The sequence below is a fragment of the Talpa occidentalis genome, unplaced genomic scaffold (genome assembly GCF_014898055.3).
Source record: "Talpa occidentalis isolate TD23 unplaced genomic scaffold, MPIMG_talOcc4v2.1 talOcc4.16, whole genome shotgun sequence".
Taxonomy (NCBI): domain Eukaryota; kingdom Metazoa; phylum Chordata; class Mammalia; order Eulipotyphla; family Talpidae; genus Talpa; species Talpa occidentalis.
The window spans coordinates 85,464,891-85,480,444 of NW_023601653.1; the positions used below are offsets into that span (position 1 = coordinate 85,464,891).

Sequence of the window (15,554 nt, forward strand, 5' to 3'; positions counted from 1 at the left end):
CGGTGGCCTGGGGGGCCCCGCGTTCCCGGAGCCTCCTTTCGGCGGGTCCCGGGGTCGGCGGATTCTGCTGCAGCGCTCGGCCCCCCGCGGCGTCCCCCGCAGCCCCGCCTGGCGTCCCGCGGCTGCCCGACCGGCCCGCGGGGGGCGGGGGGGCTGCGCCCGGGGGTGCGGGCGCCCCCGCGCTGCTCCGGGCGGGGCGGGGGCCGGGGGCGCGGCCCGCCGGTCAGGCCACGTGCTGGGGTGCAGGCGGCGGCGGCCGGGGCGCCCCCACGGCCCCGGCCGAGCGCGCTGGACCGTCCGGCCCCTGCGCCCCGCGGGGCGCCCTCGCGGCGGGGTCCGCTGCCTCGCGCGAGGCCCCGGGGTGCGGGCCGAGCCGGGGCGCGCGGCCGCGGAGGTGCCGCCCCAGAACCTGGCGCCGCGCCCGGCGGGAGGCCGCGCCCTCCCGGATGCGGGGCGGGAGGCGGCCGGAGCCGGCGGCGGCGCCAGGGGCCATGGAGGCCCTTCCCGGGGGCGCGGCGGCCGGCGGGGCGCGGGGGGCGCGCGCGGCGGCCCTGGTCAGCGGGCTGCTGTCCGCGCTCTACAGCGGCGCCGACGAGGCGGCGGCCGGCGGGGGCCGCGGCGCGGGGGGCGGCGGCGGCGCCGCGACAGCTCCACCGAGGCCTCGGGCTCCGACGCGCGGCTGGGCGGCCCCGGCGACTCCCGCGCCCTGCAGGAGCTGCGCGCGCGGCCCGGCCCGCGGCACCAGGCGCGCTACCTGCGGCAGAAAGGTGAGCCCGGGGCGCCCCCCCCCCCCCGGAGCGCGGCTCTCCGCCCTGGCGCCCGCGGGGACCCGGCTCCGACCCGACGCCCCCTCGCGCGCGCGGGGCTCCCCGGTCTCGCCCGGAGCGCGGCGGCGTCCACGAGGGCGGGGAAGGGGCCCGGGGCGAGCTGGGCTTTCCCCGCCCCCCGAGCCGCCCCGGGCCCCGCGCTCGGCCGCGCGCAGCAGGGGGCGAGGACTCGGGGTGCGGCCCCGCGGGCTCCCCGCCAGCACGGCGGGTCCCCCGAGCTCGCCTGCGGGCTCCCCTCCCGGCTGCTGCGCCCCGCGCCGGGCCGGGCGTGCGGGGGAGGCGGGGCCTGCGGGTTCCTCCTCCTACCCGACAGCGCGCCCCGCCTGGCTGTCCCCCGCGCCCCGCCTGTCCCCCGCGCCCGCCCGTCCCCCCGCCCCGCCTGTCCCCCGCGCCCGCCTGTCCCCCCGCCCCGCCTGTCCCCCGCGCCCGCCCGTCCCCCCCGCCCCGCCTGTCCCCCGCGCCCGCCCGTCCCCCCGCCCCGCCTGTCCCCCCGCGCCCGCCTGTCCCCCGCCCCGCCTGTCCCCCGCCCCGCCTGTCCCCCCCGCCCCGCCTGTCCCCCGCCCCGCCTGTCCCCCCCGCCCCGCCTGTCCCCCCCGCCCCGCCTGTCCCCCCGCCCCGCCTGTCCCCCCGCCCCGCCTGTCCCCCGCGCCCGCCTGTCCCCCCGCCCCGCCTGTCCCCCCCGCCCCGCCTGTCCCCCCGCGCCCGGGCCGCGGCCTGGGCTGCGGGCCTCGTGGCCGCGGCGCCCCCGCAGAACGCGCCCCGAGGCGCGGGGAGGACCCGGGGCGGCTTCCCAGCGTGAGCGCAGCCTCGGGTGCCGGAGAGCCCGGCAGGGCCACCCCAGCCCCGGGCCGCGAGGCTGCAGCCGGGAAGGGAGCGAGTCCGGGGCGTCCACGTCCGCAGCAGCCGTCGCGCCCCTCGGGCGTCCCCGGGAAGGTCCCAGCTCGGGCGCCGGCGGCCCCCGCCCACCCCCGCCCCCCGCCCCTGGCCGGCTGGACGCCCCCGCCGCGCCCCTCTGCCGAGGCTGCCGCCCGCGAGCGCACAGGCCGGAGGCCCCGCGGATCCGCCGGGCGCTTGAGGCGCGAGGACGCGACTGGCCTCGCCGGGCGCCTGTCCCCTCCCGGCGCGGGATGTGGGGCCGGTGCTTTCCCGCGGGAGGCGAGCCGGGCGCGGCGCGGGGAGGGGGCAGGCGCGGGCCGCGGGCAGCGGAGGGGCCGCCCGGGGTCTGCCTGCCCGGCTGGGCCCGGCTGGGGTGCGCGGCGTGAGTGCGGGGGGCGGGCGGGCACTGGGGCGCAGGGGACGCTACGAGGAAGGCCGGGGGGGGGGGCGCCGGTGACCGGGTCCCCCCCGCCGCGCGGGCCGGGGGCACCGTCCAGGGGTGTCCCGCGGGGTCTTACCCCCCCCCCCCGCCCGCGCGGCTCCTGGGGAGGCCGGGCCGTCTCCCCGCGTCGTCAGGGGGTGACCCCGGCAGGGCTGCGGTGACTGTGTCAAGTGACCAGGGCGCGTCCAGCCGTTGTTGTCGTTTCTGCACCACCCGCCCGCCCGGAGAGCCAGCTGGGCCCCGGGCCTCTCGCCTCCCCTCGGGGTCGATCCGTGAGAATCAGGGGGCGCAGGTTCCCGCCGTCAGCCCGAGCCCCTGCATGTTCTCCCGCGCGCCGGTGCGGCCGCCGCGCTGGACTCCGGAGAGAGAAAGGACAGAGCCCGTCCCCTCCCGCAGGGTCCTTCTCTCTCCCCGCCCAGGGCTCGCGGGCGTCCCCGCGCTGTCCACGCTGCTGCTCGCCGACCGTGTTCCGTCAGCGTCGTCCAAGACTCGGGGCCCTGCCTCGCCGGGTCCCACCCGCGCGCTGGGCGACGGGGCTCTGGATGCTTCTCTTGCCCTTGGGGCCTGCTGGCACCCCGGCGTCCTCCTCGGGCCTTTATTGTTCTGTTTTTGCTCTTCCGGCAGACGCGAGCGAGCTGAGGGCGCTCCTGGAGGAGCTGCGCGGCAGGACGGGCCTTCTGTCGGCCAAGCTGCTGCGGCAGCTGAAGCAGAGGGACCGGCTGCTGCGCGAGGCCCAGAGGAGCTGCGACGTGCTGACCGCCTGCCTGCAGGCCGCCTCGCCCAAGAGGAGTGAGTGCAGCCGCGGGGTCCTGGCCCGAGGGGGCTGGCCTGGAAGCCTTGCCCCGGGGCGCACCCCAGCCCTGAGGGCCACGGACAGCTTAACGCTGTATTTTTAGTTAAACCCGTTATGACGCGTCCGACCTTACAAATGTAGCTTTATTTTTTTAGGGTTTGGGGTTGTGTTCACTTTGACAGGGTTATTTTTACCAAATGCTGCCTTGAATCCTTGTTTTCCCAACGGCGTCCAGCGCCTCCCCCTGCAAGGCGGCCTCCTCCTCGCGCTCTCTGTTGCGCCAGTGAGTCAGCCGGAGGACTGGCGGCAGCAAGGAGTCTGTGTGACAGGATCTTGACCTTGCTCTGAAATCCGAAAAGAACAAAATAGTTTAACCAGTTAAACCTGTTCTGTGGTAACTGATCCATAACTAAGAGTTAAAAATTAATTGTTCAATTACTCATCTATCTTAAATACTAGATACGAAAGTTTATTAATTCACTTTATAATTTTCCATGCACTATTCAAATGTTTTATTCTGCTAATATTTGCCTATTTTTGTCTTGTATTCTTTATTCACATGCAGCCGGGCAGTGCGGTGAGCACAGGTATGGTAGCTAGACACGCCGGTCATGTGTGTACGAGACGCCTGTGGCAGCTGCCTCGGTCGGTGCATGTGGAAGTTGCGTTTCCTTGTGCCTCTGCCTTGTCACGTTCTAGATGTAAACTGACATCTCCTAGAGTTATTTTGTAAATTCCACATTAATACGTGTTTGTTTTCATCAGACAACTTTTAGGGCTTAGTTAGTATCAGATAATAAAATTAGACTTAATTCCCTTTCATTATTAAAAGCAAATACTGTGTTTCCTTTTCCTCTCATCACACTGTTATATTCAAATTACTCTTCTTGCTATTTGCTAAAGAAAGTTTTAACCTAATACTGGATTAACGAGGACACTGCTTGGTGATCACAGTGATAGAACAGCCATACAAGAAGCAGGCCTGTGAGGCGGGAACTGGCTTTTTATAGGGTTTTGTCCAGAGCCAGCCACTTGTCTGAACTAGCTAGAGGTGGCTCTGTATGTCTGTGTATCTACACCTCTGGCTGTCCACACACGCACGAGTGTGGGTGTATGCAGTAGATACAGAGGGGACTGTACTGACATTTGTCTGTGTAATGTCTACAAAAGGCCGGCCTCTAAGTATTTGACATTTTCCCATGGATTTGACTCACAAGTATCCAGTACAAATGTTATTTTCCCCTTTTATTTTGAACTACCTTGATTTTGATTTTTCTCTTTCACCTCCACAACATTGTTGTTTGTACGGGAGTTAAAATCACCCAGTGGGAGACGCATGGAGTTTGGCTGCGTGGGAAAGTCTCTGGGGGTGGAGCCAGCGCCAGGGGACAGGAATGCCAGGCTAGCACAGGGCCACGAGCTGGAAATTACTAGGGGCATATAGTCATTTAGAATTTGGATTTACTTGGCTGATGAAAGGATTGGCAAGTATATTTTTTTGGAAAATGTGTCCACCGTCACCCAGTTTAATTTGTGCATTTGTGACTGCGTCCTTCATCTGTATTTTAGAGATGATCTCTTTGATCCTAATGAGGATTTTGCATTTCAGAGCATATGGGGTTCATGACCCCTTTTCTTGGGAATTAAATTCTCAACTTACTAATAAGACCCTAATAAATGGAACCGAGTGCTTTTTGTTGAGTTAAGAAATAACAGCGCTTGGGAGTTATTCTCATCACGTGCCACTGTATTATGATGTGGACAGTGTTAGGAATTCGACCGAATGGTCACTTGCTCATTTCAGAACTACAGGGGCTAGACGTTTTGTGGCCAAATGCCTGATCCCGGTAGTTGCACATTTTATCTATTTCCTCAAAGCCAACTAATAGTAAATACGTTTAATTAGAATTATAGAGAATTAAGAGTTCACCCTCACCTAAATAACCGAGCTTTCATTTCAGTAGTGATTGGTAGTGACGCAGTCACGTACCTCGTACATGTTGGCTTGTTTGTGTTTAACATGTAAAAGTGCAGGTGAACCCTGCTTTCCCTTCATGTGGACTCAGTGCTTGTGACTATTTCCACAAGTAACTTTTCTGCTCTGTAACATGCCATGTTTTAATCTTTTATTGAAATGGGTTATTTCCTGTTGATATCCTGGATATAGTAATTTTGAAATAGGAATCATAAGCAACAGTGTATTGTAAACTAAAATGACTAGGTGATTTTTTTTCTTTCTTTTTAAAGATTTATTTTGATTTTTACAAGCACTGGGGTACATGCCAGAGGCGCGGGAGGGTGAGAGAATTCACCAGAGACAGAACAGGGAGCAGAATAGGCAGAAGGACCGAAATATACTGCTGAGGAGAGCAGCAGGAGAGGTCTGCCGTGCCGTGTGGGTATCTCCCTGGACGGCCGTGAATCAAACCAGCACTGCAGAGGCTGTGGACAGCTTCACAGCGCTATGTTCAACCTGCTGCACCACCAGGGAGGCCCTAGGTGATTTTTATTTCTAACATAGGTGATATACCCTCCTAGATGTTGTTGTTTCCTACACCAAACTTTATAGCAGAATCCTTCTTTTTTAAAGTAAGCATGGGAATAAGGAGAGCAGGGTCAACATTTGCCTTATAAAAGAACAGTTTTCCTTTCTATTTAACCTAAGGGTAACTGTGGTGTAAGCAATTCAATATCAATAATAAAATCACTCGTAAGAAGAGTAGCAGCTGGCACCACTCATCAAATGATGCTTTACACACACTGTGGGCTTTATCTCTCAGAGCAATTCAAAATAATACGCATATTTAGGTACATTTTATTAGGCATATAGTAATAGCTTTTGAACCTGCAACTTCTGAGAAATTCTGAAGGCTTAAAAAACAGCTTAAAAAACAACCTCCTTAGAAAGAGAACTGGTTGTTAATAAAAAATAAGTCTAAATTGCAAAGTCATAGTAATTCAAAGCTAGGAGAGAATTTGAATACAATTCTATTGACTTCCAACCTGATTCTGGGCAAAGTGAGTTGGGGAACAAAGTGAGTTGAAGAGCTTTGCTGAAATTCAGCCCTTGTTCCGATGCTGGGTGTTGTTAGGGTGCTGGGTGTTGTTCTGATGCTGGGTGTTGTTCCGATGCCGGGTGTTGTTAGGGTGCTGGGTGTTGTTCCAATGCTGGGTGTTAGGGTGCTGACGTTCCGGCGGGCCTCTGAGTAGCTGCGCGATGAGTGGCTTCTGGATGAGTGGAGGGGTTGGATCCGAGTTTGTGTGTGTGCTCGGGGGTGTACAGGTGCAGCAGGCAAACTGGTGATGAAAGGCGGAGAGACAGGCCAGAGGAGGCCGGAGCTTGTGATCAGCAGCACGGACACGTGGTCATCATTGACAAGAGGGAAGGGGGCTGATGGGGAAGGCGCTGCCTCAGGCACTGAGATGGGAGTGTTTTCCTTAGTAAGCATGTGGGGGTTTGAGAAGTTCCAGGTCACATCTTAGAATTCTGAGATTAGAGGGAATCTCAAAATTAATCTGTTGTAACTGCCTGTTAAATACAGGACACTAGTGTATGTGAACTGTGGCTTATTAGAAAGTGCTTAGATTCTGCGAGATTCCTAGATTCCAGAAGATTCTCAGATTCTTCTTAGATTAAAAGCTGTTTGAGACTATGGCTATTTGACAATAGTGTTTTACAAGGACTCATTTAGTAATTGGTAATGTTAAATATAATCTCTACATGAGAATGGAGGGAGTGGAAAAATTAGGTTTTGTCTTTTTAGTTAGAAATAAAGTCTGAAAAATAGTTTGAAAATTTATGTTTCAAGCAGCAGGAGAATAGTGAAGGTCGATACTTCAGCTGTATATATTATAGAATAGCTCCTTAAAAGATTGTAACATTTCACCTACCCGATTCTAAAAAGGCATCCAATCCTATCTCCCTCTACAAACAGCAGTTTTTTCCATTTCTTGGTGTTTTTGTCATGATTTTTACTTTTCTTTAAAGATTTATTTATTTATACAAGAGCTGGGGTATAGGTCAGAGGCACGGGAGGGTGAGAGGATCCACCAGAGACAGAGTGGGGAGCAGAACAGGCAGAAGGACCGAAAGCACTGCTGAGGGAGCAGCAGGAGAGACAGGAGAGGTGTGCCGCGCCACGTGGGTATCTCCCTGGCCCCCCGGGAATCGAACCTGCCCTGCAGAGGCTGCGGACAGCTTCACAGCACTGTGCTCAACCCACTGTGCCACCGGGGAGGCCCTGTCATGATTTTTACTTTAATGGCTGTATCCTACTGAATAAAAACGTATTACCTTTTCATCGTGAGGCATGAAGAAGTCGGCGCTTGCAGTCCCCCCTAGAGAAAGCTGCTGTCTCCTGCTGCTGAGGACTTGTTCTGATGAGTGCTCGTCCCAGCCCTTCTTTCCTGGCCTCTTCCAGTGTCGCCTCTGGGCAGCTACTGTGAAATGGGATGTTCTAGGACCTGGTCCCTAAGGCTACATCAGAGCTTCTGTTGATTTCCTCAGTAGGTTTCTGGCCTGTGTGCAGTGCTGCGGCCCTGCCCCTGGGTGTGTTGTGATTGGAGGGGCCCGTTCTGGGAGAGAAGGGCTTCCTGGCCCCTCCGGCGGCCACCACCCACGCTGGCCAGGAGAGGGCAGTGGAGGGCTTCCCCCGCCTGGCAGGACGCCCATGGAGCTGGGCCCCATCCTGAGGCCGCCAGGGGGCCCAGCTGGCATGTTTTGTCCATTTGTTTATGTAACTGGTCTGTTTACTTTAAAGCCAACGCTGGAGTGGCATGATGCAGTCTTTGACTTACTAGGTCCCTAAGTTTTATTCCCTTCAGGGCCATCCGTGTTGTTGCAAATGGCAGAATATTCTCTTTCTCACAGCTGGCTGGTATTACATGGGTCTGCAGACCACATTTTTTTTTTACCCATTCATTAATCGATGGGCGTGTGGGTTGTTTCCAGTTGCTAGCTATTGTGGACAGTGCTCCGGTGAACATGGAGATGCGTGTGTCTCTTTGAATTAGTGTTTTTGTATTTGCAGGGTAAATACCCGAAGGTGGGATAATTGGACACATGCAATTTCTAGTTTTAAATTTTTGAGCCATCTTCTTACTCCTTCCTGTAATGGCTGTACCAGGTTACGTCCCCAGCAAGAGTACATAAATGTTCCCTTTTCTTTCTTTTTTTCAAAAGATTATTTATTTATACAAGCACTGGGTACAGTCAGAAGCGCAGGAGGGTGAGAGAATTCACCAGAGCCAGAGCGGGGAACAGAACAGGCAGACTGATGAAGTACACTGCTGAGGGGAGCAGCGGGCGAGACAGGAGAGGTCTGCGCGCCATGTGGGACCCTCGCTGGTGGCCGAGAATCGAACCAGCGCTACAGAGGCTGCGGGCAGCTTCACAGCCCAGCGCTCAATCACTGCACCACCAGGGAGGCCCTAAATGTTCCCTTTTCTCCACATCTCCGGCACTTGTTATTTCTTGAATTTTTGATAACAGACATTCTGACACATTTGAGGTGCTCTCACATGGTGTTGATTTGCATTTTCCTGGTGACCAGTGAAGTTGACCATCTGTTCATGTACCTGCTGGCCATCTTTACGCCCTTTATGGAAAATGTCCATCCATATCCTCGGCTCATTTTTTATTTTTTTTCACTATTGATTTGTATGAGGTTTTAAATATATTTTGGATATTAACCGCTTATCAGACTTGGGATTTGGAAAGATTTTCTCATATTCAGTAGGTTGCTATTTTTATTTTGTGGATAATTTCCTTTGCTGTGCAAAAGCTTTATAGTGTGATATAGTCCCACTTGTTTATTTTCACTTTTGTTGCTTTTACTTTTGGAGTCAGGTCCAAAATATCACCAAAACTGATGTCAAGAAACTACTTGCCTACATTTTGTTTTGGAAGTTTTCATGGTTTTTGGTCTTGCATGCAAGCTTTAATCCGTTTTGAATTAATTTTTGTGTATGGCATTAGAAAATGGCCCGGTTTTGGGCCTCTCCTGGTGGCGCAGTGGTTGAGCTCTGGGCTGCGAAGCTACCCGCAGCTTCTGCAGCGCTGGTTCAATCCCCGGCCACCGCCGAGGGTCCCACATGGCACAACAGACCTCTCCTGCTATGCCCACTGCTCCCCTCAGCAGTGTATTTCTTCGTCAGTCTGCCCGTTCTGCTCTGCTCTGGCTCTGGTGAATTCTCTCACCCTCCTGCGCTTCTGACTGTACCCAGTGCTTGTATAAATAAATAAATAAATCTTTAAAAAAAAAAAAAGGCCCAGTTTTATTCCTTTGCCTGGTAGATGTCCTGTTTTCCCAATACATTCAGTGAATATTCTTGACCTCTTTTTTATACATTAATGGGCCGTATATGCATGGATTAATTTCTAGGCTCTCTATTCTTTTGCAATGATCTGTGTGTCTGTTTTTATGCCAAAACTATGTTGTTTTAATTACTACGGTTTTGTAATATAGTTGAATTCACGGAGTATGACACCTCCACCTCAGCTTTGTTCTTCCCCAGATTGCTTTGACGATTTAGCCTTTTGTGGCTTTGTAGAAATTTTAGTCTTATGCAGCGCTCAACCCCCTGCACCACCAGGGAGGCCTAGATGATGAGTCTTCATAGGACACTTAAAAGACTCTTCATTTTGTCTCTCATGTCAAGGCCCACAGCGGTCCATCTCTCCTCCATGGAGACATAGGCTTTCATGGAGCTAACTGTTCTGTACAGATGGGTATTAATAGATTTTTGTTGTTGTTCTAAGAAAGATGTAATAATGATATTCTTCCCTTTCCGAGAAGGAGCTAAATTTTCAAACACTGTTGGGCTTTGAGTGCACGGGTACTGGCTTTGTTTTTGATGATGCTTTTTTTTCCTGTAAAGCATCTGGCTTGCCTTTGTTTCCCTGTTTGTGAAAATATCTTCTTTCCATGGACTAAATAGTAGATCTTCTTCAAAGTGTGTCATCGAGAAAATACATTTCATTTTTCCAAGCTTTGGTTGCTGTATTTAAAAGTAGGGAGTATATTCACGCATCACAGAACATCAGCTTTCCTGGGAAATGACAATTTCCTCAGCCATCTCAGCCTGACCATTTTTTGCAAACAAATCAGTTGCAATTTTATCCCTTTATACCAGTGCGAGTTAAACAGTAAGTAAAAGGCATCTCTTTTTCTCGTTGCTAGCAGTCAGTCTGCGGGAAGACCAGTGACCTGTAAATCCACCCCACCCGTGAGGGCCACGTTGGCCTCTCGGGCGTGCACGCCCGCCATGGAGAGCTGGGGCCAGGCGCTCCGAGGCTTTCCCATTAAGTTCTTGCTCTTTGCACTTGAATTTCAGTCTGCGCTTGAAACTACACCCAGAGCATGTCAGTGGCATGACTATAATTAGGGAACGTGAGCCTCAGAGATTAAATGACCTGTGTGAGTTTTTCCAGTAAATAAGTCTAATTCTCCTCTCAATTCATAGAATGAAAGTTGAGATTCATCTCATCCAGGTCAACATGCTCATTTTGCAGATGAAGAAATTTAATGTGCAGAGAGTTTCGATAAGATGCTTTAAGCCATCTGACACCCATTAGAAATGATGTCATAAAATAACCCAAACAGAAAATAACAAGCGCCGGCAAGAATGTGGAAAACTGGGCGCCCTGTACACAGTTGCTGGGAAGGTGACGCGGGGCGGCCGCTGTGGCACACGGCACGGCAGTTCCTCAGAAACCAGAATTATAATTACATAGGATCCAGCAGTTCCACTTCTGGACTATACCCACAGGGATTGAAGCGGGGCCTTGCGGCTGTGACCGTCTGCCCAGGTCAGAAGCAACACTGCTCCTGACGGCCCGAAGGTGGGAGCAGCCCGTGTGTCCATCAGCCATGGACGGACAGACAGAACGAGAACCTCTCTAGGTCTTACGGCTGGAAGGCACCTAATGCCAGTACTGATTCAACTCTGGCTTTTCCCCAAAGGGCCGCTCTTGCTTTTTTAATAGGATAAAACACATGTAACGCAAGTATGGCCACTTTAATGGTTGTAAGTGTCTCCAGTGCGTTCACAGTGTCATGTCACTGCTGCCACCCTCCCTCTCCAGGACGCTCTCCTCTGGCAAACCTGAAACTCTCTGCCCGGAGTGACACCCCCCCACCCCCTGGCAGCAAAGGCTGATGGCGCCTGACCTTTCGTGATTGACATTTCCCTCGGCCGCTGGAGGCTCATCAGCTGTGGCGTCTGCCATAATTTTCTTTCTTTTAAAGGCGGGTCCCGTCCCCCCGGGCTCTGCGCCCGTCCTGTGAGGTGGCATCCCGGGCCTTCCAGCTCCCGCTGCTGGGAGTTCTGTGCCGTGCGCGGGAGTCAGGTCCCCCGCCTCGGAGGTGACCAGCCTGTCCCGGTGCCGGTGCTCTCCGCCTGCCTTTGTCTTCCCGCCTCCTTAACGCTGCTCTTGGACTTGTTTTCCTCACTGGACCCCCTGCGGGGCCCCTGCCTCTTCCTCCGGTGAGCCCTGGTTCCGTCCAGTGAGTCCTGGTTCCGTCCAGCCAGGGGCGCCCTCCGAGCACTGCCGCCCCCCGAGCTCGGCCTCGGGCCCTCCCCTCCCTCGTCTCCGCTCCTGCCGCCGAGTCTGTCCCGCGTCCACTTTCCCACCCGAGGAGGAGGATTTGCTGACGGTAGCTCTGAAGACCTGGGCCGTCCCCCCCACCGCCCCCCACCGCCCCCCACCGCCCGTCCCCCCTGCCAGGAGCGGCCCAGCCCTCCTCCTCCTCCTCCTGCTGAGCCCGCCCGGCCACCCGGCGAGCCAGAGACGCTCTACCCCGACAGTCTATGTCCCCAGTCTCCTTTCACTCTCCTTTTCTCGGGACGTGACATTTACCTGTTGAGCTAAGACCAGGGAAGATCCTGGAAGCACAGAGCTTAGTCCCTGGTCCGAATCGGGCAGCTGGCACCTGCCGGCTGCCCTCCTCACCCCTGCTGCCTGCGTCTCCACTGGGAAAACCGTCCTGGTCCTCCGACAAACATAGTGACTCTTTCTGACAAAGGATTTCTCTTTCTAGGATGTATTTGCAACTCCCAACCCAAGAAATGGGCATACAAGCTTGCAGGAGTGTAGACGGCATCATAAGACTTATTAAATTGCAAATAACAAAGATGTATTGAAAGACCAGAACTTTCTCATAAATGATGGACTACCTTTGGGGAAGTCTTTAAAGTGACATTTTAGAAAATTACCTGTGTTATTAAAAAAGCTATAACAGTGGAGGGAAAGAAAGCTTGAGAAGAAAATGGCTTACTTACCCTCTGCTGTGAAAGACTGATTTCCTGCTTCCTGGCAAGCGATCTCACAAAGCAGGTGGCAGTCGGGCAATAATTGCTGGGGCTTTATTAATTTATGAAGGCCAGGGACGGGTTGGCATGTGTGGAGGGAGTGGATTTGCCTCAAGTGATATGTTAAAAAAATTAAGATGATGGAAAATGTGAGCAGCCTGTCAGTTTAAATGAATGTTCCTTTTTTATGCCTAGACTTGTTTTGCACTAGACTCTATAAGGACTAGAATCTAATATAATTATGGAGCAAATGTGTGATCCTATACCTCCAAATCATATACAGCATTGTAAAGCAATGTTGCCTCAAAAATGAAAATAGATAGGAACTTAAAAAATGAATGAATACACATTAGGGAGAAGAAAACCTGAGAAAGAAGGAAAAGTATGGTACAAGGTGAATAAGGTATGTGTGTGTGTGTATATATATATATATATATATAGAGAGAGAGAGAGAGAGAGAGAGAGAGAGAGAAAACACACAAAAACTAGAGCGACCTGGTGGCATCATTTGTAATCTACAACAATGTTGACATAAAAGTTTTACATGTATTTTCCTTAAAAAATAGTCTAAGTCCTTTAATACTGTGTGTTGGTGATGCAGTAGGTAACATTCATGTAGAGGCTATTATGGACCGGACAACATGTTGCTTTACCTTAAATCCTTAGAGCGAACCCTATGAAGTAGGTTCTTGCTCGTCCCACTGCACGAGAGAGGAAACTGAGGCCATGAACAAAACCAGGTTTGCATAGTTGCTGAGCGGCGAGGCCAGGTTTCAGATCCAGGCGGCTGGTTCTTGAGTTTGTGCTGCTTAGTTGTCTCCTGTGCTGCCTGCCATTGTATCTAGAATTTCAAGAGCTCTTTTCACCTAAGTGGAGCAAATGTGTGATATTCAAGCATCGCATATCTTGAAAACTTGCCAGTGAGACTAAAAATAGTGTTGGTGGATTTTTTTGTACATTCCAAAATTGTCAGTCATTTACTGCTCGTAAACACATCTGTCTATTTCTCTGTCGCTGCAGAAAAGCTTTTCTTCATGAGTGGGAAGGTCTGACTCTCTCTTGACATAGGAGTTTGTGGTGTTTATTGGTAACATCCACGCACTGGGCATCGGTGTGCAGAGCCCCTGTCGCTGCAGGCAGAGGGGAGAGAGGAAACTGAGTGAGACACGGTCTGTGCTCGGAGGGTGGTGATCTGGTGAGAGGAAAAGGCCTCCCTGCTAATAATGCCAGCGCATGGGGTCGGGGGCAGTGTGGCGCTGAAGAGCGGGTGTTAAGGCAGGTGCTGTCCTTAAATGCCCAGCCACCTGGCCCCCAGCTGGCATGCTTCTGTGTCACACGTGCGATGATCGAAAAGCTTGCTGAGTGCCTACTGTGTATCAGGTGCTGTGTGATACTTAGCTTTTACGTATCAGGAAGGTTTAAAATGTAGAAACTGGAGATTTTTTTTAAGGCACACTCTGTTCCCTTCCAAAGGCTCTGCTGTACCTGATGGGCTCTGGCACAGGGTCAGGCCGATAACACGCTGGGTGTGCAGGGACTGTACCCGGTGTCGTCAAAGGTGCATTAGGTGCCTGAGAGAATAACACGCCACGCTTCCGTGGCTTCGGGGAGAGAAGGAACACACAGACCGCGTATTTAGTACGAGCTGTCTGCGTCCTGAGCAGCGTTTCATCTATTCCCAAAGCACGGCAGGCCGCCTTTCATATCCCGGACGGTCACACGAGCGGTGGTGCGAGGAGAACCGGGTGGAGCCTGTATCTTTAGGAAGGAAAGGGCAAAAGTGCACGTCCCCACGACAGACGCTGCCCTGGCCATGCTGAGGCGTGGGCTGACGAGCCTTCAGTCCCCTTATCCTCACGCGTCCGCCACCCATGTAGCTCAGGGTCTTGCATTTTCCTAGCATTGGTTGAGATTCTTTTCTAAGGACTGCTTTGCACTCTAACAAGATGAGAGTAATGATGTAAAGGTAATGCAGGATTCTTAATGAATACATAAAAATCCAGTTGTTCAGAATAATCTTTTTAAGTCAAGGAAGTATAGTAATACACTGAAAATATCCTTAATGAGAGCTGAAGCCAACAAGAACTTTTTGGAGCGAACGCTAGTCTACTTGAAAACAAGACAACCCAAATTGTAGTCTCTAAGCATAATAGATGGTCAACAATTACGTTGGATTGAGGAATTCTTGTGGAGTCATAGGCACTGCTGTGTGTGTGTGTGTGTGTGTGTGTGTGTGTGTGTGTGTGTGTGTAGGAGAGCTGGGGTGCAGGCCAGAGGTGTAGGGCGTGCAAGAATTCACCAGAGACAGAGTGGGGAACAGATCAGGTGGGTCCACTGAAACCCACTGCTGAGGGGAGCAGAGGGAGACAGGAGGGGTCTGCTGCGCCCTGTGGGTAGCTCCCTGGCCGGGGATGGAACTCAGGCCGTAATGGTGACAGCGCTGAGAGTGACCCCTGGGACACCAGGGAGGCCCCAGGTCATAGACTCTGAATTTCAGTTGACCTGAGCTCAGAGAACCACAGCGTTGGGTGCTATTTTACTGGTTTGGCAGTTGCACCTCACCTCCCCTTTCCTTTCCCAGCACCCCCACTGCTGGGCTGCAGCCTTTGCCTGAGGTGCCAAAGGTATCTCAGGACATTTAAGATTTCTTGAGACTTGATGTTTGACTGTCACAGCTAGACAGTTCTAAGCTTTGCTGCGGTCTGTCTCCCTCTGTCTCCTGGTGCAGTTCTGACTCAGCCCTCGGAGGGAATGTCCGAACAGTCTCCGTGTTCCTGCCCCGTGAGCGAGCAGAGCAGCCTCTGGATGACATCCCTGGGGTGCTCAAGCCAGACTTGCCCTATGGCCAGGGCCAGGGCCCATGCTGGGCACAGGGCGATGGGGAGGGGTCCTGTACTGTGAGGACAGACGCTGAGAAGGAGCCCGAAGCAGAGGCCCAGGGGGCCTGCCGGTGCCGCCCGCGCGGCTCTCCCGGCGCCATTTAACTCTTAACAGTACCTCAAGTAATGGTGTTCGCTCTCGGCCGAGGACGTGGAGGCCCAGGAGTTGCGTGTACATTAAGCACTTAAGAGTGAGTTGCTGCAACCACAGATGGCGCTGGCAGGGATCACGCTCAGCGAAAGAAGCCAGAAACAGAAAAATCCTGGACGGTCTCACTCAGAGCAGGAATCCAGAAAACCTAAATAAGGGACCAGGAAAAAGAACAACTATAAGAAAGTGAAAATCAAAACCAACAAACACCTATGAACCAGAGACACTCTATGGGGGGTGGGGGGCGGGGAGGGGAGGGATTGGGGTCAAAATA

The 15,554-nt window shown here is 53.9% G+C and overlaps 1 protein-coding gene across 1 annotated transcript in view; it reads left to right on the forward strand.

Annotated features, from left to right (window-relative positions):
• Positions 1 to 491: 491 nt before the first annotated feature.
• Positions 492 to 15,554, forward strand: part of TBC1D30 (TBC1 domain family member 30) — a 49,295-nt gene continuing 34,232 nt past the window's right edge. Inside the window, 3 exon segments of the mRNA XM_037513329.1 lie at positions 492 to 621; positions 624 to 767; positions 2,770 to 2,934. Coding sequence (XP_037369226.1) covers positions 492 to 621; positions 624 to 767; positions 2,770 to 2,934 — 439 coding nt within the window.